The sequence below is a fragment of the Panthera tigris genome, chromosome A3 (genome assembly GCF_018350195.1).
Source record: "Panthera tigris isolate Pti1 chromosome A3, P.tigris_Pti1_mat1.1, whole genome shotgun sequence".
NCBI classification, from domain to species: domain Eukaryota; kingdom Metazoa; phylum Chordata; class Mammalia; order Carnivora; family Felidae; genus Panthera; species Panthera tigris.
This window is the reverse complement of record NC_056662.1, coordinates 116,268,504-116,293,194: the sequence shown is the minus strand read 5'-3', so window position 1 is coordinate 116,293,194 and position 24,691 is coordinate 116,268,504. Positions and strand designations below refer to the sequence as shown.

At 39.7% G+C, this 24,691-nt stretch overlaps 1 protein-coding gene and 1 non-coding gene across 3 annotated transcripts in view; both read left to right on the top strand.

Moving 5' to 3' along the window:
- The first annotated feature begins 3,711 nt into the window (after window positions 1-3,711).
- WDR43 (WD repeat domain 43) overlaps window positions 3,712-24,691 on the top strand; it is a 45,117-nt gene continuing 24,137 nt past the window's right edge. Inside the window, exons 1-5 of one of the 2 annotated variants that reach the window (XM_007088855.3) lie at window positions 3,712-4,006; window positions 10,778-10,915; window positions 15,946-16,067; window positions 20,994-21,114; window positions 22,135-22,274. In XM_007088855.3, the coding sequence (XP_007088917.1) occupies window positions 3,782-4,006; window positions 10,778-10,915; window positions 15,946-16,067; window positions 20,994-21,114; window positions 22,135-22,274 (746 nt within the window). In that variant the 5' untranslated portion in view covers window positions 3,712-3,781. Of the gene's footprint in view, window positions 4,007-6,411; window positions 6,618-10,777; window positions 10,916-15,945; window positions 16,068-20,993; window positions 21,115-22,134; window positions 22,275-24,691 lie in introns of those variants that run through there. The other variant, XM_042982248.1, reaches the window with a different exon arrangement.
- Window positions 21,498-21,582, top strand: LOC122237523. The gene has a single exon (XR_006216125.1). It is a non-coding gene; the product is annotated as a small nucleolar RNA SNORD53/SNORD92 (small nucleolar RNA).

Below are 24,691 nucleotides of genomic sequence, written 5' to 3'. Positions count from 1 at the left end.
CAACCCCTGTCACTTTAAGGACATTTTGTACTGGCCTATAGTCACATGGTCTCACAGTTTGCAAAGAAAGCTGGGAAATGTACTCTTTATTCTGGAAAGTCACATGCCCAGGTAAAGAAGTGCCCCAAGGCACCCTGATGTTAAAGAGTGGGAGATAAGGACGATCCAGGAGAGAAGACAGAGAAGGGGAGCCAGAGAAGCAAGAGGAAGCCAGGAGGGTGTGATGCTACGGAAGACAAGCATACTGATGATAAGTCATATGAGATTCAGACTTAAAATGGACACATATATAGCAATGTAGAGGTTACTGTGCCCTTACTGAGAATTTTGGCATAGTGATGGGTTGGAATGAAAATCCCGTTAGAGGAGAGAAATCAGAGGAGAGAGATTAAGAAAATTAGATTACTTTTTTTTTTTTTTTAAAGGAAAGAAAAGATTGGGACAGTGCCTTTGGGGGAAGTGAGGTAAAGGGAATTTTATTTTTTAGGAAGAAAGAAATAACAGCATGTTTATATGTTGATGAGAAGGATTAAGTTGAGAAGTAAGATTAATGCTGGTAGAGAGAGGAAAGACGTTTTGGAATAATGAGATCTATAACTTATGTGGAGGGGTAGCCTTTGCTAGGAGCATGGACAATTCATCCATAGTGCCAGGAGTGACAGAGCACAGGTCAGTTAGAGTTTGTGGTACTGGAAGCTTGTGGAAGTTCTCTTGTGATTGCTTCTATTTTCTCAAAAAATAGAAGCAAAGTCATCCACTGAGAGCAAGGAGGATGGAGTTTTGAGATGGTAGGAGAAGATAAGAATTAGTGTCTAGGAGAGTGGAAGTGTGAATGGACTCGGGAACAATTGATAACCTGGCAGCATTGACTTCCCATGTGAAGCTTGTGGCCATGAATTTAAAGTGCATAAGAGTCATAATAGGTGGCTGTGACTTTTCTCTAGTTACTTTCAGTTGCTTTGGGGGGGGAAGAGTTAGGTTTTACCAGGTTTGCAGTTTTACCACGGAAGGACTATGATGTGGGAAAGAGGCAAGGGATTTGAGGGTTGTAATCGTAGACTTTAAGAAAAATTAAGGGGGCAACTGGGTGGCTCAGGTGGTTAAGCATCTGACTTCTGCTCAGGTCATGATCTCATGGTTCATGGGTTTGAGCCCCATGTCAGGCTCTGTTCTGACAGCTCGGAGCCTGCTTTTGGAGCCTGGAGCCTGTTTCAGATTCTGTGTCTCCTCTCTCTGCCCCTACCCTGCTCGCACTCTGTCTCTCTCTTTCTCAAAAATAAACATTTAAAAACTTTTTAAAAATTAAAAATATATAAAAATATAAATTAAGAGGAAGGAGCAGCCATTAAGGAGCTGGAGGGAGCAAGCCTTACGGAAAGATAGGAGTTAATGGTTAGAGAGTGGTGTGGGAAAATTGAGATTAGGAAGCGGGTGCAGCTATTGTAATGATAAGGTCTGAGACGTGACCATGAGAGTAAGTAAGGTAGAGGCCAAGATCCCTGAAAAGGAGGAGGTCAATGAATGATATTTTGGGTATTGAAGGGTCATCGACCTGAGTTTTATATAGTCTCATTGGGTCAAATTGTTTATACTCAAAGATGACTTAGTTAGAAATCCAAGTCCTCCTTTACTGCTCAGCTCTATACCTCAGTTTTGTTATCTGAAAAATGGAGATATTCATAGTTTCTACTTCCTAGGGTTGTTGTGAGGACTGAATGGATTAATGCACACAAAATACTTAGCATAGTACCTGACATATGGTGAGTGCACAATAAGCTTTTATTTTTACTTGTATATTTGTGACTATAACTCTAGCTCAGACTTTTCTTCATACAGATTCATATATGCTCCTTTACAACAAAGTCCTTGAAAACGTTTCTGAAAATCCCTTTTCTGCACTTTCTCACCTCCTTTTTTCTTTCTCACCCTCTACACTAAGTCTCCCACCCCAAATGCTTTTGTTTTGTTTTTGAGAGAGAGAGAGAGAGAGGGTGCAAGTGAGCGAGGGGCAGAGAGACGGGGAGAGAATTCCACAAGGGGCTGAGAGAGAGAGAGAAGCAGGGCTCACCTGAAGCGGGGCTCACCCAAGTGGGACTTGGGCTCACCAGATGCAGGGCTCAAACTCACTTAAAGTTGGGCTGTAACTCACGAACCGTGAGATCATGACCCTAGCCCTCAAGTCTGATGCTTAACTGACTGAGCTACCCAGGCGCCCCTATTGGATTTTTTTTTTTTTTAAGATTTTATTTTAAAGTAGTTTCACACCCAACGTGGGGCTTGCACTCATAACCCTGAGATCAAGAGTTGCATGCTCTACCTTCTGGGCCAGGCACCCCTCAATTGTTTTTGAAAAGTCACCAACGCCCTTGACCTTGCCAAATCTTGGTTCGTTTTCAGTCTTCATCTTACAATCTTTGACATGTTTTTGATCAGTTTTGCTTCCTAAATCCTTATAAAGATTTGGTTTCCAGGGCATTTCATTCTCTTGGGCTTTCATCCTACCTGTTACCCATTCTTCATCTTCTTTGCTGGATCTTCCTCCTCTTCCTGACCTCTAAAGGTTGGCACATTTTGGGGCTAAGTTTTCTTTTCTATCTGCACTTATACCCAAAATGCTCTGACTAGTCCCACAGTTTCAAAAAGCATTTGTATGCTAATGCATCCAAACTTCTATCTCTGTGATCTTCTCTTATAGCCAGCTCCTCCTGAACAACTCTATTTGGAGGTACAATAGGCATATCATACTTAACTGTCCAAAACAGAACTCTTGATTTCCACTCCAACCAAACCCGTTTCCCCAATCCAGTTGATGGAATCACCATTTAGTAGTTTGTTCAGGCCTTAGAATCATCTTTCACCTGTCTTTTTCTTACCCTTTGCAATCATTTAGCAAACCTGGTTGGCTCTAATTTCAGATTACATGTGGAATTTGGTCATTCTCCCCACCTTTACTGCTTTCATCTGAGTCCAGCCCACCAGTGTCCTTCTGTATTGTGTGTCTGCTTTCATTCTTGCCCCGCTAACATCTCCATCCAGAGGCCAGGAGGCCTTTTAAGAAATGTAGATCTGTTTGTTATTCCAAATAATCTAAAACGCAAATGTTACCTTGGCACTCCCTGTTTGTAAAGCTTTAGAGTCTCCCTATATCCCTGAAGGTGGTGTTTTTTGTCTTTACCGCTAGGCAATAAGCTGTGTGGGCCGAATAATATCTGGCATTTCTTGAATTAGAATGCATTGATTTGTTGAAACATTCTGGAGTCATTACAAATTGTCTATTTGATGTAGTAACATGGGATTAATCCTGACGAAATAAGCAGCTCCTACCATTACTTTTACACTATGATGTCTGAATAAATTACGTGTGTTATGTGTGCACATGATTACAGCGTGGAAGTGGATAAGAAAAAATGAAAACAAATGTCACAATCACGGAGTTATGTGATTATTTCATCTAAACATTGAGCTCAATCATGTTATAATTAAAAAAAACCCAACAAACCCAAACCTTTTTCTTTCTTTCTTTTTTTTGAAAAGAAATGTCCCGCTCTCCAGTCTGCGGTCACGTCCCTCCACAGTCCCCTCCCCCGCAGCATAAGTTAGCCTTGGGCCCTCCGGGCCACCGTCCACAGGCTGGGTCCGCCCAACGCTTGCTCAAGACGCGAGGAGCCGCTCCCTCGGCTGTCTACGCTCCCTCCTCCCGACTTCCTCCCTCCAGGCCCCGCCCCGCGCCGGTGCGCATGCGCACAGACGAACACGTGGCTGCCGCGGAGCTAGGGCAGCAATGGCGGCGGGCGGCCGTGGTGTTGCAGACCCCCTGTCCCCGGCAGGGGTTCCTTGCGCCTTCTCCCCGCTGAACCAGGCCTACTTCGCTTTGGCGTCTGCCGACGGTCAGTTGCGAGTGTGGGAGACAGCCAACAATAGGCTGCACCAAGAGTACGTGCCTTCCGCGCACCTCAGCGGTACCTGCACCTGCCTGGCCTGGGCGCCAGCGCGGCTGCAGGCCAAGGTAAAGCAGGCGGGACGGCGGGGGGCGGGCGTCCGCCCGGGCTCGGCCTAGGTGCACCCTCGGCCCCACGGCGCGTGGCTCGGCAGCTCGCGCGGCCCTGCGAGGCCCGGGGCGAGGAGGCACAGAGCGTGGCGGCGGCGGCGGCGCGGACTCCATCCACTTCGCCAGTCCCGTGTGCGGCCTGTCCGCAGGGTAGCGAAAGAGGGCGCGGCTGGATCCGATGGGCCGTTGACTGGAGTCCCACCGACTGACTCCATGCGGTCTGTGCCCCGCGCCCCGCTGTCGTCGGGGCCGCCATGTTCGCATAGGCCCCCGGTCCCCCAGGGCGGCTTGCTTCTGCCAAGCCTCTCGCATCAACATGTGCTCTTCAGTGTCTTGGCTTTTGACAGAGTCCCTCCTTGGGACTGTACTGTTCTTTTCCGATTCCTCTAGTTCATCGGCTTTGCCTTAGGCGATTGGAATGAGTGAGTCTGTTTCCTTGCTTCCGGACACCCCCCCTTCCCCCCCCCCCCCCAACCCTTGGGTGCAGCTCACCACGTGTTCTCTTCCACGTCCAGTGTGTGGGACTCTCACTCTTGAAACTCTTGACTTTCCCAGGTTTGTTTCCATTCTCAGTATTTTGAAACTATACGCTTTTTTATTTTTAACATCTCAATTCCCCTTTATACACGCTTTTAAAACCAAGTCTGAAGTCTGCTATAGGATGTGGAGATAAAGTGAAGTGGCCGGTTTAATTTAATGAATGTCAGTCCAGGTGAAGTTTTTTTAGATGGGACACTGCCGAGTTAGGGAAGGCTTTTCACTGTTAGGGCCCCATCTCAGGTAAGATGTCACTCACTGTTTAGTCACTAGACTACGTCTGCTCTAACTCACATGCACGTGGGTACTACAGGTATAGAGTAGTCAAACGGAATCATTCTAATGTGATTTGGAAGCCTCAGGTATCGTGTTTAGCTGACACTATGGGTCCGTGGGGGAGCTTTCTGCTAAATGTTTAGGTTGAAAGTAGGGGTACATCTAACTATGCTTTGGATGAGTATATTTAGGTATTTTTCAGATCTTAAGGTAGCTTTTCATAGTTTCTAGATGAAGTGACTTTAGTTGATTATTAAAAGAAACCTTTTTGGGGCTCTTAAGGTGAACTCAGACTCTTAAAAAAAATCATAGGCGTCATTGTTAAAGTTAGAGCAGTCTGCATAATTTTCCTTTTCAAAATTATTTTCTATGTTTCTATCTTAACAGTCCTATAAAGAGATGACAATATTGATGCTGAGGGAAAATCTGGAACAATGATTGGATGCATGGATCCAAGCTCTACTGCTTACATTTAATCTAGGTTTGGCTTCATAGTAATTCAGTAGTTTTTATACCTCTGATTCATCATTGGTAAAACAGGGGTGATAATACCCACCTCATAGAATGGTTGTGAAGGTGAACATGTTTAAGAACACCTAAGTATTTAGAATAATGTAAGTGCTACAACCACTGGTCATTATTGATATCTCATGTTTGTATGGTTAGTCCTGGCAGGGAAAGATTAACTTTTTGTCTTGTGAAGAAGAAACTGAGGCTCTGGAAAATTAAGCAACTTGCAAAAAACCAAAAACAGAAATAGAACTCAGGTATTTAGGGCTTAGTTCTCCATTATCTACAACAAATAGTTAATATTAGGTTGGCAGAAGTTTGTTGCCTGCCCCCATCCCTCTTTGCCTCACCCCCCCTTTGATTTTCTGTTGACTTAAGTCACATTCTGTGCCTCAGGAATAAAACTTTGGCCTAGTTACAAATTTCCTGTTGAAAGTCATAGTTTTAGGTTATGTATATCAGTCTGATATAGAAAAATATCTGAATTTGGTTTCATACCCAGGACTCAACTCAAATTTGGCTTTTGTCACATTGAGCAAGTCACTAGTTTGGAAGGCTTAATTGAAAAATGAGAGTTTGGCTACTTAAAAGTTTTTGTAGGCTTCAGTATCCTTTTATCTGTATGCTCTTGTTTTAGCCACATAACTTTGTGAAATGTTTTGAAATAAGATTTTTAAGAACAGAATCAGAACTAAGAAAATTCAAGTGACTTCACCGAAGCTTTAATAACCAAAGAAGAGATTGTGGCCACTAGAGTTGAGGTACTCTGACTCCTTGTCCGCTTTTCTCATGCGGTAACCCTAGATCTTGAGTCACAGAATTGAGAACTTGGAGGAATGTAGAGACATCCAGTCTTTGTCATATTGGAGATGTATCCTTCTAGAACATCAATTTTACTGAAGATGAGAGGGGAGAAGCAGTTTTCTTGAATGCGCACACATGTTTTGGGGTAAAATAAAGTCACATAATTTTTTAAAGCTAGAAAATGATTAGTGATTTATAGCACCTGCTTCAGTCTCTGCTCCCAGGCCCCTGGGTTATGATCTTTGTCACTTAAGTTTTAAGATGTTCTCATCTTATTAAACCCTTCCATTTCCCATCTTTGAGGATTAGAGTATGAGGCTTGAAATGGATGTTATTCTGAAGCCAGTGTTCCCAGCATGTTAACGTTTTTGGAACTCAAACCTGAAGTGGAGATTATGCCACACACCTTTCAGAGTCTTCAGAGAATTATATGACTGCTGTAGTAAGTGCTCAGTAAATGTTAATTGTTATTGAATGCTTCAGTTAGCATTCTCTATGGGCTCATTTTACTATTTACTGCTAACATTCCTCAGTGTAAATCATTTTGTAATGGTATCTTGTATCTGGTTCAGTGATTGGCAATTTGCCACCCAAAGACAAAGTTTGGTGACATTACTACTGAGTGGAGAAAAATGAGTTGGTGCTGGGTTGCTTGGGTTACAAGAATTAAAGCAGTACTTCGTAAATGTTTAGAAAAATCGGATTGCTGTTTCTTGTTCTTGGTCACAGGATGATTCTAATACTTCACATGCCACAGTAGTGTTTGGAGGGTTTTTGTACATGTTATATAGCTGAGCATTTCATTTGGTTGATGGGGCCTGGGGGAAGAGGACCTCTAATGAGGATAAGCAAAGTGCAAGAAGACAGACTGATGGACTATCGACAGATGGCTGTGTTTACAGCTCCTCAGGTGTATGTGTGTAAACTGAGGCGGAGATGTTATGCCAAAGCCACGGAGGAAGTGGCTGAGCCACCTAGTAACTGACCCTGCTATTTCATTGCCCCCTTAAATCTCTCAAACTTCTCTACTTTTCCTTCCCTAGCTGATGTACAGCTCTGAAGAAACAGACCTTGTCGACTGTTAGCTACCACAGGAAATGTGTTTATGCTCCTTTGCTGTCACTGCAGTTAAAATGGTCTCACGCAGCTTAGTACTTGTTGAACGAAACACATGGATTTCAGCTGTGAGACAGGGCAAGCACAGTAGCATTAAGAATGTTTTTAGCAAGAATCTGAGCTGAGTATTCCCATTCTCATCCCTTGGAGATGTAGTACAGTCTGGTTGTGTTCCTGCATGATGCTCTATCTTAGGGTCTCTCCAGTATTTGAACTTGAAAACAAGGTAAAGTTTGCAGATTAGATCCTGTTGACAGGAATAGAAGTTCCTGTGTATTAGAATTTAAGTGTTTTTGATATAAAGACTGTATGTAATTATATGTAAAATGCACACATTTTGTTCACTGTTATCTATGAAACTTAAACATTTGCCAGAGAAATGATGGTAAGATAGGCCAAGAAAAGGCGTAGGAGACTAATTGCAGAATGAAACTTGAAACTTCGGCATAATTTTTGGTGTCTGGAGGTCAGAATTTTTCAAAAATAGTTTTGATCCATTAGTGGATTGTGAGACAGATTAGTGGGTTGTGATAGTGTTAAATGAAATAGACCATCAGAGTGTGTTTTGCTTGGGAAAGGATATGGTTTTTGTGGAACTTGTTTCGCTTATATATATGTATTTTTATGAGTGTGTGTACTGGCTGTCCATGTAAACTCTTCTTACTCTGGGATCTCAGTCTAAAAAGTCATTGCTTTATTGGTCAAATTCAGACTTCTCATCAAGGGATGTGCTTTTTTCCTCTGTTTTTCACATCTGCCCTGTCTTGATTTTGTAAATCCTGCACATATGTTGGTGACACTCTCACCCAGCCTTTTGATTGCCTTTTGGATCAAATGTTGATAAACTTTTTCAGATTGGTGCTGCTCTTTATTGTTTAGCTCAGTCAGACTTTTCAACATTGAAAAAGACTGTAAGAAATCACATTTTTTTTCGTCTTCACTCCTGGTACCCCCAGGAACTCCCAATTTTCCAATCACAAATTTGAATTAAAGTTTTAGCCTACCCTTTTCATTACTTTATATAATTATATGTAAATAATGAGTGTGCACATGACATTGTGTTAGGCACTTTAGAGGAAGTAAAACTGAGTATGACTGAGACATCAGGGAAGAAATGGACAATTCAGATATGCAGTGTCTGTAATGCAGAGCACAGTATGATGTGTGCCTTAAGGGAAAGAAGAGATTTTTGTGGAGAGGTGAGAGTTGAGGTGGACCTTGAAGCATGGATAGATTTTTAACCAGGTAAAAATTGAGGTGAGCAGGAAAAGACCCCTCCAGGTTCAGGGAAAAGCAGAAGCAAAAGGGGAAAGTGTTAGTGATTGGTGTAATGTAAAGATGGAATTAGAAATAAGGTTGGAAAGGGTGGTTTGGAGGCAAATTGCAGATACTTTTGAATACAAGTTGTTTATATTGATTTACTGTTCTCTGGGGAATCATTGAAGTTTTTGATCACAGGAGCAACAGGTTCAGAAAGAAAATGCTGACAAAGGTCTATCATAATCCATAAATATTAGCTTTAAATTCTTGGGTTCAGAAATATTTGGTAATGGGGTAGTATTTAAAATAGTAGATTTCACTAAAATGCACATTGCTTACATAAGCTTATCTGGTTGACTTGTTCAGACATGCTCATCCTGCTAACTTGGAAGTGATTTTTAAAAAGATCGTCCAACTCAGAGAAAATATGCATGAGTCAGTAGTTCTTTGAGATGTGTTACTTGTGTTATTATTTAGGTTTAGACCAGTAATCCTCAAAATTGGGCATAGGTTCTGTGGATGCTCCTCCACTTGTCTCTGCTTGCTTCTCCCCAAAATACAGATTTTGTTGATGGGGAAATTAGGGCTTTGAATATGTTAATGTTTAATTTCTAAAATTTCTTTGTGCTTTTTAGTGCAAATTCGTATCTCCAAAAACACATATACATATTTGGACCAGCATATGTTTCACACATTAGAAACCTCAGTGTGGATAATTTTGATTTGATTTGGGAAAACCAAGAGTTGGAGAAATAAGTTCTAGAATCTTTCAGAGAAGAGTTTTCTGATGAGGTGTAGTAGGAGGTTGGTATACTTTCCCCCACTGCCCTTGCCTGAAATAGGTGTTTGTGTTTATAACCTTGTGCAGAGACCACATCTGCCTTGCGGGATCACTCAGACTTGGCTTTAGACATTTGTTTAACTGAAGGTGGGACATAGGACATTGCTTGTGCTAAGGTTTCAGTGTTTTAAGCAAATTAAATTACTGATAAGACCATCAGACTTTTATAGTTTGGCTTTTAATTGTAACTTCTCTTTGGGGTTTATTAACGTAGATACATTTCCTCAGGACTTGCAAAATGTGTATTTTTTTCTATATATAAAAAGTTTATTTTTTGTTAAATCTTTTTACTTTTTGTGACCTAAGTGTTCAAATGAATAAAATTCTTCAAATGTAACAGCCCCATAAGAAAACTCAAAAAAATGGAAAATGCTGTATAAATCTCCTCGATATTTTTTATGTATTTGTAACATCATAGTTTATGTTGGTGGCTTTTGGGGCAAATTTTCTGTTGTTTTTGCTCTAGAGCAAAGATCTTGCACTATTGAGAATACGTTCTTTTTCCAGGGTTAGTGGTTTATATTAAAACAATGTTTTATATTAAAAGAATGGCTTTCTCAGCACTTTATGCTAAAGTACAGGCTGGCAAGCTTTAATTTAAAAAAACATATGGAAGAGAAGTTCTGAAATGGTACATTTTCAGCATTATAAATATACTTTGATGTGATGTGATCATTGATTGTTTTTGGCATATGGGAGCTGTTAGTATTATTTTTGAAGTAAATCAAAGAAGTCTTGTGGCATTAGACATTAGATTGAAACTTGTGCCTCTTAAGTCATTAGGATCACCAAGACTGCATGGAACTTTTCTGACTAACCCTAATTCTCACACACTAGAGCAATTCTAGTGTGAGCTATTAGTTACAATGATTTTTTTTTTTTTTTGACTGAAACCGAAATAAATGTGTGTTTATAAAAACATTAGAGTCCCCTCCTGGGAATGAAGGTAGAACACAAAGGAAAGATGAGACGAAAAGGGAAAGTGTTGGTTGCTTGGGTCTATAATCTCTGCTTGGGAGTGGAGGCTTGGACCTATCAGGAGTGGTTCATTTCTGAGAAGTGGAAGCAGCAGTGAGGCTGCATGGATCTTTTAAGAGAATACCAAGAGCATACCCTGTTGTCTTTACTCCCTCCCTTCCAGAGAGGTAGGAGGCAGGGACTGAGACTTACAAGCTCTTCTTTTCATTGGAGTAGTTTTTTTTTTTTTCCCCTAAATAGTGAGAAAGAAAGCATTTGAGAGTGAATTCCCCCACCCCTGTCTTTAAAGTGTCTTTTGGTAGCAGTCATTTCATTTGTTGTCTAGTGGGCATTTGCATTTATGCATTAATGATGTCTTGTATTGAAATACATAATTGTTTTTTCTTTTTTTCTTCCCCCTCCCCCAGGAAAGTCCCCAGAGGAAAAAAAGGAAATCAGAAGCTATAGGACCGAGTAACCAGATTGACTTGTTGGCTCTTGGTACAGCAGTTGGTAGTATTTTATTATACAGTACAGTAAAAGGAGAATTACACAGTAAATTGATAGTAAGTATAGATATTTGTATGTGCACAGACATATATTGTACATAAAAGATGGTGGGGAAACTATTAGAGATTTATTAAAAACAACAGTTCAGGATAATGCTATAGGGTCTGTACTATAGGCACATATTTCTGCCCCCACATTTAAAATTGTGTATAGTGATATTTGCTAATAGCTGTGACAGGTAACGTAATCTTCATGATATGTCAGAATACGAAGAACTTTTGATGAGGTTTAAAATAGAGGTAATAAGTTCAAGGTATCACAAACAGTGACTGCAGGAAAGAGCTCACCACTTCCAGGGCCAGAGAACAAAGGAGGCAGTGGGATTATTGCTGCAACTCAGACCTTTAAGGAACAGGTATTGCTTTCTATGCTGCTGTCTCTTGAGGAGGAGTGGCCCCATGGACTTGAGGTCCAGACCTCTGAGGACAGAGCTCTAGCTGACTACTAGTGTCTCTGAAAGGAGGGGAGGAGACTATTCCAGGGGTTGGAAAAATTGCATATTGGGTTCAGCTGCTGCTAGAAGCATTGCCTTGTTGGGGTAAAGATAGTCTGGGCTGATATACACTAGAAGACAGGAAGGAACAGGTCCCTTGTTCTTCCTCCAGCCTTGTCTCCCTCTAGCACCCCTTATTGGTGGAGCCTACTGGCCGTGCAGCTGGCAAAGCAAGAATGTGGTTTGGAGTCCTAGCCCCAGTACCACAGAGCAAATATATACTACAGGACAGTGATTTAACTTACAATGATTTGTTTCAGACATTATCTACTACATTATGTTTTTGGTGTTTGCTGAACTTTTCTCTTTCTTTAGGAATGCTTTCTGTATATGTGAATCAAGCAGTGTTTTTTCTTTTTTTAATCTAAGTTTTTTTTCTAAAGTTTAATTATTTTGAGAGAGTATGAGAGTGTGTGTGCATGTGGGGGAGGGGCAGAGACCGAGGGAGAGAGAATCCCAAGCAGGCTCCCTGCTGTTAGTCCAGAACCTGACTTGAGCTTCATGAACCTGAGCTGATATCAACAGTTGGATGTTTAACGGACTTAGCCACCCAGACACCCCTGTTTTTTCTTTTATTTTATTTTAGTTTTTTTTTAAGAGAGAGAGAGAGAAAGCGAATGAGAATCTCTTAACCAGGCTTCACGCTGAGCATGGAGCCCAACGAGGGTCTTGAACTCATGACCATGAATGATCATGACCTGAGCTGAAATCAAGAGTTGGACGCTTAACAGACTGAGCCACCCAGGCACCCTCCTGTTTTCTCTTTTTAAAAATTTTTTTAATGTTTATTTATTTTTGAGAGAGAGAGAGAGAGAGAGAGAGAGAGAGACACAACATGATCAGAGAGAGAGGGAGACACAGAATCTGAGGCAGGCTCCAGGCTTTGAGCTGTCAGCACAGAGCCTGACGTGGGGCTCAACCCACAAACTGAGATCATGACCTGAGCCGAAGTCAGATGCTTAACCAACTGAGCTACTCCGGCGGCCCTCCTGTTTTCTCTTTTAAGTAACATGCTCCATACATAATTTGGGACTACATTATGTCGAAAAGAGAAAAAAAAATTACTCTTATATCTACCACTGAGAGAGATTTAATAGATTGTGCATTTCTTTGTGTACATGTTTAAGAAATACAGTTCTTACTTATTTCGTATCCTGATATTTTCCATTAAATTACAACATGAGCAGGGCTTAGTCGGTTAAGTATCTGACTTCAGCTCAGGTTAATGGTCTCACAGTTCCTGAGTTCCAGTCCTGCATTGGGCTCTTCACTGACAGCTCAGAGCCTGGAGCCTGCTTTAGATTCTGTGTCTCCCTCTCTCTCTGCCCCTCCCCTGCTTGTCCTCTCTTCTCTCAAAAAAATTAATGAACATTAAAAAATTTTAAATCCATTACAACATTTTCGTATTTTTCAAGAACTAGTTATAAACATTTTCAGTGACTGCCTGAAATCCCACTAAATTGGATAGTCCCTTGGCAGTTTAGCTATTACTGTTAAGGTGGCTTCTAATTTTTTGTTGTTACACATTTTTTTTATCTGTTTACATGGATTCCATTCCCAAAATTACCTGTAAGTAATGAGTCAGAGTGTTTTAATGTTAAGGCATTTTAGGCATAGTATACAAATACTTTTCTAGAAACATTCTTCTAATTTTACTTATGTCAGCAATGAAAAGACTGTACCTGTATTCCAGTAGCATTATTTCCACCATTGAATATTCCCATTAAAACAGCAATAACATTGGGCCACCTGGGGCGGCTCAGTTAAGTGTCTCACTTGTGGTTTCAGCTTAGGTTATGATCTCATGGTTTCATGAGTTTAGACCCCACATCTGGGCTCTGCACTGGCAGCATGGAGCCTGCTTGAGATCCTCTCTCACCCTGTCTCTCTACCCCTCCCCAACTTGTGCTGTCTCTCTCAAAATAAATGCTTAAAAAATTAAAAAAAAAAACCAGCAATAACATTAACAGAAACCCAGCTGATTTGATAGATAAAACATTTTGTCTGATTTTAAGTCTGCATTTAAAAGTATGTTACTTATTTTCATATTAAAGATTATAAAAACACAACTGTAAAACAAATTATTTAGAGGTATAATTAATAAGAAGGGAATCTCCTTTATTTCCTCCCTCCTCTCCAAGTCAAGTGTGATCTTCGTGTAGGCTTTTACCCCACTGTAGTTGGGAGCCCATCCTTTGATTTTATCAGTCTTGTGATGAGCAGGTACCTAGCCATCTGTACAGTGTGATAGTTGCTTTACTTAGTTACTGTGGTTGTGGACATAATGCTGATGGAGCCTAGAACTCCTTTTTAGATCATTTTGGTATTTCATGGGATTATACATAAATCTTTTTTTTAAAACTTTATTTTTCAGAGAGAGAGAGTGTTTGCGTGTGTAGTGGAGGGAGGGGCAGAGAGACAAGGAGACAGAGAATCCCAAGCAGGCTCCATGCTATCAGTGCAGAGCCTGATGGCAGGGCTCGATCCCATGAACCGTGAGATCATGACCTGAGCCAAAATCAAGAGTCAGAAGTTAAACTGACCCAGTCACCCAGGAGCCTCTATACATAAATCTTTAATAGGGAATGAGTTTATTAAATAGTAACCAAGGAGGTCAGAGTAAAGAGTGTTGGGATGATATGGTGAAATAGAAAGGGATCAGGCTTTGGACCTAGTCTGTCCTGAGGTTGAATCCTTCTAGTTATGTGGTCATGGATAAGTAGTTTGTCTTCTCATTTCTTAAATGGGTATTCTGTAACCTATCTTGCATGCTTTTATTGGGATTTAGATATAATAGTATATTGTATTGGCCTAGTATATTGGCCTAGTGCAGTGCCTGGCATATAATTGGTATTGTGTAAATGTTTATTGACTATGTAAGTGAATGAACAAATGTACAGTTGCTAGATTGTTTTTCAAAAGGGCATACTAGCTCCTATCAATGTATGATAGTGCTATTTTTTTCTGCAACCTTACCACTATGGGTATTACAATGCTAATAAGCAAATTGCTAGATGGACAGACTGAAAATGTTACTTTGTTTTGCTTTATATCTCTTGGATTACTACTTTTGAAAATTTTATTTTCTTTAAAAAAATTTTTTTGATGTTTATTTATTTTGAGGGAGAGAGAGAACAAGCGGGGGATAGGCAGAGAGAAGGAGAGACAATCCCAAGCAGGCTCCGTTCATCAGCACAGAGCCCAAAGTGGCGCTTGAACTCATGAAATGTGATATCATGACCTGAGACGAGATCAAGAGTCAGACACTTAACTGAGTGCACCACCCAGGTGTCCCTGAAAATTTTATTTTCTTACTAAATTCTTTCAGTGGAATTTATCTGTGCATGTATTTTTATTCAGTTCTTTGTGTATGTGTCTATGATATAGGATCCTATGATACAGGATTTAGTTCTTTGAGTGGATAGCTCATATTAGCGAAGGGAAGTATCTGAACTTAACATTTATTTATTTAAAGTTTATTTATTTTGAGAGAGAAGGTTTGTGTGCATGAGCAGGGGAAGGGCAGAAAGAGAAGGAGAGAATCCCAAGCAGGCTCTGTGCTGTCAGCATGGAGCCTGTGGAGCCTGATGTGGGGCTCGATCCCACAAACTGTGAGATCATGACCTGAGTCAAAATCAAGAGTCAGCCACTTAACCGACTAGGCCACCCAGATGCCTTTGAACTTAACATTTAAAACTATTTTTCTTTCGAGGTAGGAAGAATCTATGTAATAGAAGTAGTGATTTTGAGTTTTATCCTTAACTTACATATGTACGTGATGTTGATTCATGTATTCGTTTAATTGATGTGAATTCAAGTAGAGTGAAAGTCACAATTGCTTAGTGTAGATGATTTCTCACCTTATTCTGCTGAATAAGTTTGTCCCAGAATGTGTGTGAGGTGGGTGGGGGAGTTGAACTTGCTCTTCCCCAGTTGATATGTCCATTCCTGTGTGCCTCTAAGTGAATGAGCATCTTGCTATGCTGAGTATGTTAAAGTCTTGTTCGTATCGTATTTTCCTTAACACAAGGAGATATTTCGTGTTTACTTGAAGAAACAGTGATTTCTTTATTGAGAGATGGTTTTGATAGTTTTTAAAAAAGGGATTTTCAAGGATAGTTTTGATTAGATGTGGTTTTTACCTGAAGTACTGACTTTAAACTCCAAGATTTGACTTTACTGGTTCACTCAAGTGTCACAAACTTTCTGCCACTGTGCATGAAGTATTTTATCTTGCCTTAGTGCTGGCATTCTTGTGAAAAGCAAGTGGCATTTAGGACTAGCATTCTTTGACTTATGATGTGGAAGTATGTAAAAACATAGAAGGGAAGCAGAGAAGGGAAAATTAACATTTGATGTATTTATAGCTGATTTATCTCATTTTTGATGTTGGAAATGGATAGATGCAGGGTAGGGTGTTTTTGGTTAGGTTAACGACTGTCTTTTTTGTTAACTCTTTGTAATGATTTCAGGGTGTAATTATGTTCTATAAGATGAGTTTCTTTTTTTAATTTTTTTTTTTTTGACCTTTAGAGTGGTGGACATGACAACAAGGTCAATTGCATACAGTGGCATCAAGACAATGGCTGTTTATATAGTTGTTCAGATGATAAACACATTGTGGAATGGAATACACAGACATGCAAAGTAAAGTGGTGAGTAACATTGATGGTTCTATGGTATTGGAGGGGTAACTTGGTTACTGTTGGAAATTCATTAGAGTTTGATAAATCAAGACTATTCTTGGCTGTAGGTAAAGTCTGATATTGGACACAGGGAATGTAGATACTAATGAGGGTATAGACTTTTCAAGGAACTTTAAATCAAATCAGGCATGCAAGATTTTAGTACATAAACATTAAATAAATGATGCAAGAGTCAAATAACTGCACAAGAGAAAACATAAGGTAGCAAGTAATTACTGGTCAAATGAGGTGGATAGTGTTGGCAAGGCCTGGTGGAAGAGAAGGGATTTCAGTTGGGCGTTCTGGGAGAGGTATTATTTGGATAGAAGAGGATGGGGGAAGGAAGGTGGGGAAATGGCAAGACCAAAGTCTGGGGAAAAAGGAAGTGAAAGATGGGAAGATTTATGTACTAGGGAATAATGACTGGTAGAGGATATGGGCCAAAGTGTATTAAGAATCTGGCCTTAACTGTCATAGATAAAAAATCTCAACCAACTCTTCCAGTTCAAGCATGTAATCCTGTGATAGGCTTTATAGTAAGTGTTCAGTAAGTGTTGAATTAGTTCAACTTGTGTAGATAAGGACCCTAAGAAGGATAATGGTGCCTGTGGTCTTATAACTAATAAATGGCAGGGAAGGAGTTCATATCCTGCTGTCTTGAATTCTGGTACAGTGCTTTTCTACTATATTAAAACTACTTAGAGGTTTGGATTCTATGTTGTAAGCAGGAGAGAGCCACTGAAGGTCGTGTCTTGGGAATAAAGTCACCAAGATAATGCTTTAGGAAAAGGTGATCTGCCAGCACTGTCTAGAGTATATGGAAAGGAGCAGGTTCAAAGGCAGAGAAGCCAGATTCTAGGTGGTTGTGGTAGTTTAAATGTAGGATGGTAAGAGTGGAAAGTGAGAATGAAGAAGATAGCAACTAAGTACATTTGGGGAGCCTGAAAAGGGGAATTAAATGACAAAAGTTAAATGTAACCATTTTCAGTTTTGTGAACTTACTAGACAAGTGGTGTGGCACAGTTCATAGAAATTATAGCCAGAAGAGGGAAATGGATGTTGAGTTTTAAACAAGTCTAATTTGAAATAATACATGAAAGTCAAGAGCCAGCAGATGGGGTTGTGAATAGAGGCTTAGAATTTGAATGAGGGTTTGGGGTGGGAGGTGCAGATGAATAGGTCATCTCCCTAGAGGTTCAGTAAGTTTTTGTCTCCATTTATCTGTTGCATCAGTTTCCCCACCGATGACTGTCAGAAACACCTGTGGAGATTCCCACCCACTGGGTCTGGGGTGGGGGCCACACAACTGTATTTTTAAAATGCTGCATGGGTGAAAGTTCACAACGTTAGGTGCTTCACGTAGGGACTAATGTTTAAGGCTCTGTTCAGTGCATTCTACACAGTATTGTATTTAACCACAGCACTGTGAGTGGGCTCTGTTCCTGTTTTACAGTTGAGAAATGGTTGGGTCAGAGCCTGAGCTCTCATGCACACTACTATCTCATAGGGTTGTGTTCCCAGCTCCATTCTTGGCATTCCTATGCTGCTGTCAGTGGATTGTGTACCATTTTAGGTACTATGTATTGACTTCTATGGAAGATGAGGATTTAGTTCTCACCCTCTCCATTCTCCCAACATCACAGTTTTGTTTTTGTTTTTTTTTTTTTTTTTTTTTTTTTTTGAGAGAGCATGAGCCAGGGAGGGGCAGAGAGAGAGGGAGACACAGAATCCCAAGCAGGCTCTGGGCTCTAGGCTCTGAACTGTCAGCACAGAGCCTGACGTGGGGCTTGAACTCACGAACTGTTAGATCATGACCTAAGCCTAATTTGGACGCTCAACTGACTGAGCTACCCAGGCGCCCCATCACAATTTTTTGATGAAGGGCTATTTGTTTGCATTATGACTGCTTAAATATTATTACAGATAAGCCTTGTACTCTACTAGGTTTATATTTTTTGGCACAAAACTCTGCTTTTCTTGGGGTTTATAATTTCCATGTTGTTCATTTGCTTAGTTTTGTATATACTTGTCGTTAGCTCGTTTTCACCCTCACAGTTGCATGTTATTTTGGAGCACATCAGTTATTCAGTTAATTATATTATATTTCTTGGAGGACTTCTCAGTCACCTTTCAAGGTCTGCTGAACAGTGAGGATCCTGGGATTTTCTTACATTTATCATCCTGAAAATTCTCTTGTCAAATGGAACCTCTATTTCCTAGATCCCATTTTTCTCTTTGTTGGGTTACTGTCTTTTTTGTGAAACACATGAATTGGTGGCTTCATAAGAAAAGTGTGTTGATGGTAAATTTACTGAGATTTTGCTTGTCCACCAGCGCCTTTATTGTACCCTCACAGTTAATTATAGTTTGAAGATATGGAATTTTAGGTTGGAAGTAATTCTCCTTCAGGATTTTGAAGCATTGGTTCATTGGTTATTTTTCCTTCATTTTTGAGGAAAATTGCTCTTCATTTTTCTTTCTTCTTTTTTTTAGTGTTAATTTATTTTGAGAGAGTGAGTGTGAGCAGGGGAGGGGCAGAGAGAGAGACAGAAATCTCAAGCAGCCTCCCTGCCCTCAGTGCAAAACCCTGGGCTGGAGAGGGGAGTGGGGCTCTATCATGAACCGTGAGATCATCATGACCTGAGCCAAAATCAAGAGTTGATGCTTAACCAACTGAGCTACTCAGGCACTCCTTCATTTTTCTTGTAGCATGTATTTGATAATTTCATCTTCTCTGTTTTTTTGATCTTTCTCTAGTACAGTCTGTTGTAACTTAGATATTACATTTCCTGGACTGATCCTTTAGGTTTCTTTGTTCTCTCTTAGTTTCCCTTTTGTCTTTTTCTTCTGTTACCAGGGAGATTGCCTCAGTTTTACCTTCCAAATTTTCTATTGAAATTTTACATTTCTCTAACCATATTTTTAATTTCTGGGAGATTTTTTTTTTTGTTCTCTTAATGTTTCTTTTTTGTTGCATCATGCTGCTTTCATGGATATAATATTTTCTAACTCTGAAGATAATAATTACAGGATTTTAAAGTATTTTTCTTTTGTTCCTCTTGAGGAACATTTCCCTTGAGGATGTGTTGATTTTTGTTTGATTTCCCTCTTGAGGATGTGTTGATTTTTGTTTGATTTTTAGCTTCTGTCTTTTATGTTAGTTAAAGGCATTCTTGAAATGATGGGGGATCCTTGGCTGCCTGTTGCTATTTGAAAATGAAACATGAAGAAACTGATTGGAAGGCTTGTGTAGGTGGCAGCTCAATTGCTGGGCTTCATTTGTGGAGTGAGGGGGAAGCCTTTGAATGTCAGTATATGTGGGTTATTACCTTGGCACCGGTCACATTTCCTAGAGAGGAATCTTCTGATCTAGTGCTTTTCAAGCTCTGATGTGCACGTGAGTTACTTGTGCAGATAGAACTGATTTAGTAGGTCTAGGTCGGGTTTGGGAGTCCATTCTTAGTTCCCAGGTGATGCTGGTGTAGGAGGTTACACTTTGAGTTGCACAGCTCTTAATGGAGGTTGGGGAGGGAGCTCAGCAGTGGTGTCAGCTCTTTGCTAGCATTTTCAGTGCCGAGTGAGGAGATAGATTCAGGGACACTTGTCGGGCTGGTGATCATGTCTTTTTTTTATATGTATATTAAGTGAATAGGGGTTGAATGATGAATATAAAATGTTGAAGCTGTGGGAATTGTTGAGAAATTATCAAAAATGTTAGCAACTGAAAAAAGGGTGAAGGAAAAAGTGTCCTGTATTATTGCTGCATTTCCTTGATTACTAGTGAGGGTGAGTGTTTTCATGTTTATTGACAATTTGTATTTCTTCTATGAATTGCCTGTTTATATCTTTTGTGTATTTTTGAGGTTTTTTTTTTTTAATCTGATCTAGTTCTTAAATATAAAGAGCTGTTTATGTATTCTGAGTATTAATCTTTTTCCTGTAGTATATATATTTGATATTTTCTAGTTTTTTGGTTTTAAATTTATGACTTATTTTGTGGTACAGAAGTTTTACTTATTTAAATCAAGTTATTTTTACCATTATGATTTCTGGTTTGTAATTGCTTTGGAAGGCCTTTCCTAAAACAGGATTATAAAAACACTCTCCTGTGCACTTTTTAATACTTATTTTTAATCTGTTAGCTTTAGTTTAATTAGTCAAGTTTTTTGTGTGTGTAGTAGAAGAGAGGAATCTACTTTTGTTTTTCCAAATGAGTAGTTTGGCATATTCCAATGTGATTGGCAGAGCAGTGTGTTTTCTTTTACTTTATAATTCATGTCTTTTGGTAAGAGGATTGCTACTGTTATTTCTTGATTTTATAAGTGAATAACCAAGCTCCTTGTTTATAAAAATATTAATGTGTGCAACAAAGTACAAAGACTCATGCCAATCATATTTCAGGTATTAGAAGGGGATCGTCTATACTTGACTTATTTTACTCTGTCAGATGGGAGTGCACCTATGTTGATTTGAGATAGAAATAACCTTTTTGGACTGTAGCTTGAGAAGTAATTTGTGCTGCTAAGTAAATTAAAGGCCAGGCTTCCACATAGTGTGGGAACCATGGTGGGGATAGGATGGACTTGTGGAGGTCCAGCCAGCCAGGTAGTTTCCTGGGCATTAACAAAATCCACCTCATACACAGGATACACAGCTACCCATTTTTGTATTAAATCTCTTACTCATCCATTTTCTGGTACCTCTTGAAAATCTTTGAGTAGGCTTTACCTTAGTGTTAGATTCAAGGTTAGTCACCTTATACAGGCTTTTAGGGAATAATTGCATGGAACCTTAAGTGGTATTTTTAATACCTTATTTGTTTCTTGTTACTTTTTTGCTCTGAATAAAGTTTTCTCCCCATTCATGGAGATGTTTCTGTTTCTCTTCACTTTACAGCAAATGGAAAGGTGACAACAGCAGCGTCAGTTCCCTGTGTATTAGCCCAGATGGAAAGATGTTGCTTTCAGCTGGTCGAACAATCAAACTATGGGTTTTGGAGACCAAAGAAATCTACAGAGTGAGTGAATCAAATTAGTTGTAAGCCTAACATTTGTCTAGAGTAAGTATGGAGAAGGGCAGAAAGTCTGAGCCATAGAATGTCATTTTGAGAGTACAGATTTGTTATTTTCAGGCATATCAAATAGTAGAATCAGAAGATGAAAGTTAGCTTCCAAATCCAGTGTGTTGATATTTAATAGGTTAGATGTGTCCGTTTCACATGCATTTGAGAAATGAATAGAACAAATAAGTAGAATTTGAATTAAAAATCTTTTACTCTGCTGTATAATGATATAGTAGGTTTGATTTCTTCCTTGCATCTTGTGTTTACTACATTTGCAGTATTTGACTATGGGGATATGTAGTATTATATTTTTGAGTGTGCTACGGGGTGTATATTTGGTGCTGTGATGATGCCTTAAAATTGTGGTTTCGACTCACTGAGAGTAAAATGAAGACCTACAATTCCTTGGCTGTGTCTGAGCACCCAGGCGCCCCTTAAACATGGATAGAATTAAGTGGGTCTTTAATGCAGGATGGAAAAAATAAAGATTGTGGGTAGGGCCATGGCAGTTATTAGGGCATGATGATTTTCAGATGGAGTTTTAATTATTTATTTTTTTTATTAAAATTTTTTTTAATGTTTATTTTTGAGAGAGAGAGAGAAAGAGTATGAGCAGGGCAGGGGCAGAGAGAGAGAGAGAGGGAGACACAGAATCTGAAGCAAGTTCCAGGCTCTGAGCTGTCAGCACAGAGCCTGACGTGGGGCTCGAACCCATGAACCACAAGATCATGACCTGAGCTGAAGTCAGAGCCTTAACTGACTGAGCCACCCAGGCACCCCTCAGGTGGAGTTTTTGAAAGTGCATGGAATGTAGCACAAATAATCTCAGTTATTTAGAATTAAATTTAGCTGTTACCTTTAGTCTGGACTTCTGATTTCATATATGGATCATCTGTATTGTTTATGGTCCATAAGGACTCTTCACTTTTGTCACTGTTCTGTGTCCTCTCCTAAACGAGACTGAACTCTCTCTAGCACTTCACAGGACATGCAACGCCTGTTTCCTCACTCGTCTTCACTACTGTCAGACCTCCTAGTGAGAGCCAACCCTTTGATGGGGTCACAGGCCTTTATTTCCTGTCAGGAGCAGTGCATGACCGGCTACTTAACGTCTGGTATGTAGTCTCGGGCCTGGGAGGTAGCGTTGCCTTGAAGGAATCTGTCACAGCTTGTATGGGTAATATAAATGATGAATGTGAGACTGGCTTTATTGTATTTAACGTTAGATTTACCTTGACTTGTAATGAAGAATTGAGCCTGCCTAAAAAACAGACTTTATGAGAAAAATTTAAGAGCATTGTATCATAGTACCACATCTTGCTTGCCTAGAGGTAGAGGGGTCTGAATATTTTTGTGACCGGGAAAGTTATAAATAACCTTCTTAAAAAATTTTAGGATAATGTCTAATTTTCTTGAAAAAGGACCATTGGGTTAGTGCAGTAATGTCTGTTTACTGATGTTTTACTGAGGACATTTAATTTCTTGGATATGTCTGAGAATGCCCAGTAGTGCCCCCCTTTTTTCTTCTTCCCTTTTTTGCAGTAATTGCTGTTACTATTTTTCCTTGGAACTACTATTTTTTTGAGATTTTATTTTATTTTTATTTTAGAGAGAGCACAAGTGAGGGAAAGAGAATCTTAAGCAGGCTCCATGCTCAATGCAGAGTCTGACTTGGGGTTTGATTTCATAACCCTGGGATCATGACCTGAGCTGAAATGAAGAGTCGGATGCTTAATTGACTGAGCCACCCAGGCGCCCCTTTAAAGTTTTATTTTTAAGTAGTCTCTACAACCAATGTGGGGCTTGAACTTAACCCTAAGACCAAGAGTTTCATGCTCTACCGACTGAGCCAGCCAAGCACCCCTGGAACTACTTTTAAAAGTAAAAATTAATTTGGTATTAAACGGCCATCAGAAAGTTTTTAAATTTAAGAAAATAAGGGTTTTCTTGGATTTTATGAGAACCGATGGTGAAGCTAACTTTTTTTAAACACCTGTTCAGCTAAAATAAGTGGAGATTTAAACAAGTAGTTTCTCATCCTAGTAATCAGTTAGTTGAGCATGTTCTTGATCATACAAAGTTACTATGAATTTATACCAAATAATTCAGAAGTGGGAATCATCAAATACATAAACCTTGTGGTTGGGTGGGGAAAGGTTCATAAGATCTAATGTGGACTTCTGTTCACCTTCAAACCATCAACTGAGCCATAGTCCTAATTATCCTTTCATAACCACATTGTGTTGGTTTTCTGTCCTGTGTCTGTTTTTTGAGGCATGCCTTTTGGGATAATTTAGTTTTATAACGTTTAACACTTACATAAGAAATTAGTAATGCCAGAAAGTTAAAATCTGCCACCAAATCCTCCTGACGCTACTTGGATGTTCCAGTCTTAAAAATGCTTCACCTGTTTGGCTCCCTAGACCTAGGGGTCTCCAGCTACAAAATTTCTCCTTTAAAAAAAAAAATTTTTTTTTAATGTTTATTTTTGAGAGAGACAGAGTGTACACGGGGGAGGGGCAGAGAGAGAGAGAGGGAGACACAGAATCTGAAGTAGGCTCCAGGCTCCGAGCTCTCAGCACAGAGCCCAGTGCAGGGCTTGAACCCACAAGACGTGAGATCGTGACCTGAGCCGAAGTTGGATGCTCAATTGACTGAGCCACCCAGATGCCCCTACAAAATTTCTTCTGTAAAAGAGAAATTGATTTCTGTTGTCTTAACATCCCCCAAATAGTATGTGTATGCCTGTGGGCTTCCTACTAACAGAGGAATAAACTTGAAAAATTAAAAACCCATATTAAAAGGCTGCCTCCAAAGACCATTTATGGAAAACTTTGTGTTTTGTAGGTAGAGGAAGCCTAAGGTTCCCTGATGATTACCTTTGAAAGACACATTTCTGTTAGGAAATAACATTTGAAGGCTTCTTGCTGCTGAATGAAAATGAAGCAAAAAAACACTTTTCATATTACTGTAAGGACAGTACTATCCTGTTGTTGAGCTAAGATACCAGTTTCTTTTGTATAAAGTAGTCTTATGGCAGTGATTTTGAACAATGTATAGTATAAATGGCTTCAAGTTAGAATTAGTATTGTTTTATGAAGAATTCATAAGTGGGAATACTTAGAAGTGATCCAATAAAATTCTTAGTTTTCTTCTATACACAAAAATATTGAAAGATGCTTGCTGGTGAATATATATATATTTTTTAATGTTTATTTTTGAAGGAGAGAGCATGTGCGTGAGTGAGTGGGGGAGGGGCAGAGAGAGAGAGGGAGACCCAGAATCTGAAGCAGCATAGAGCCCGACATGGGGCTCGAACTCAAAAGAGCTCACAAGCCGTGAGATTATGACCTGAGCCAAAGTCAGTTGGACGCTTAACCAACTGAGCCACCTAGGTGCCCTTGTTTACTGGTGAATGTATAAAGTCTCACTAGTTGACAAAAACAAACTGATTGTGAATCGTGTTTGCAAATCATGTTTTTTTACTGTTAGTCTTTTTCTTTTTTTAATTTGTGCCTTAAATTTTTAAAAT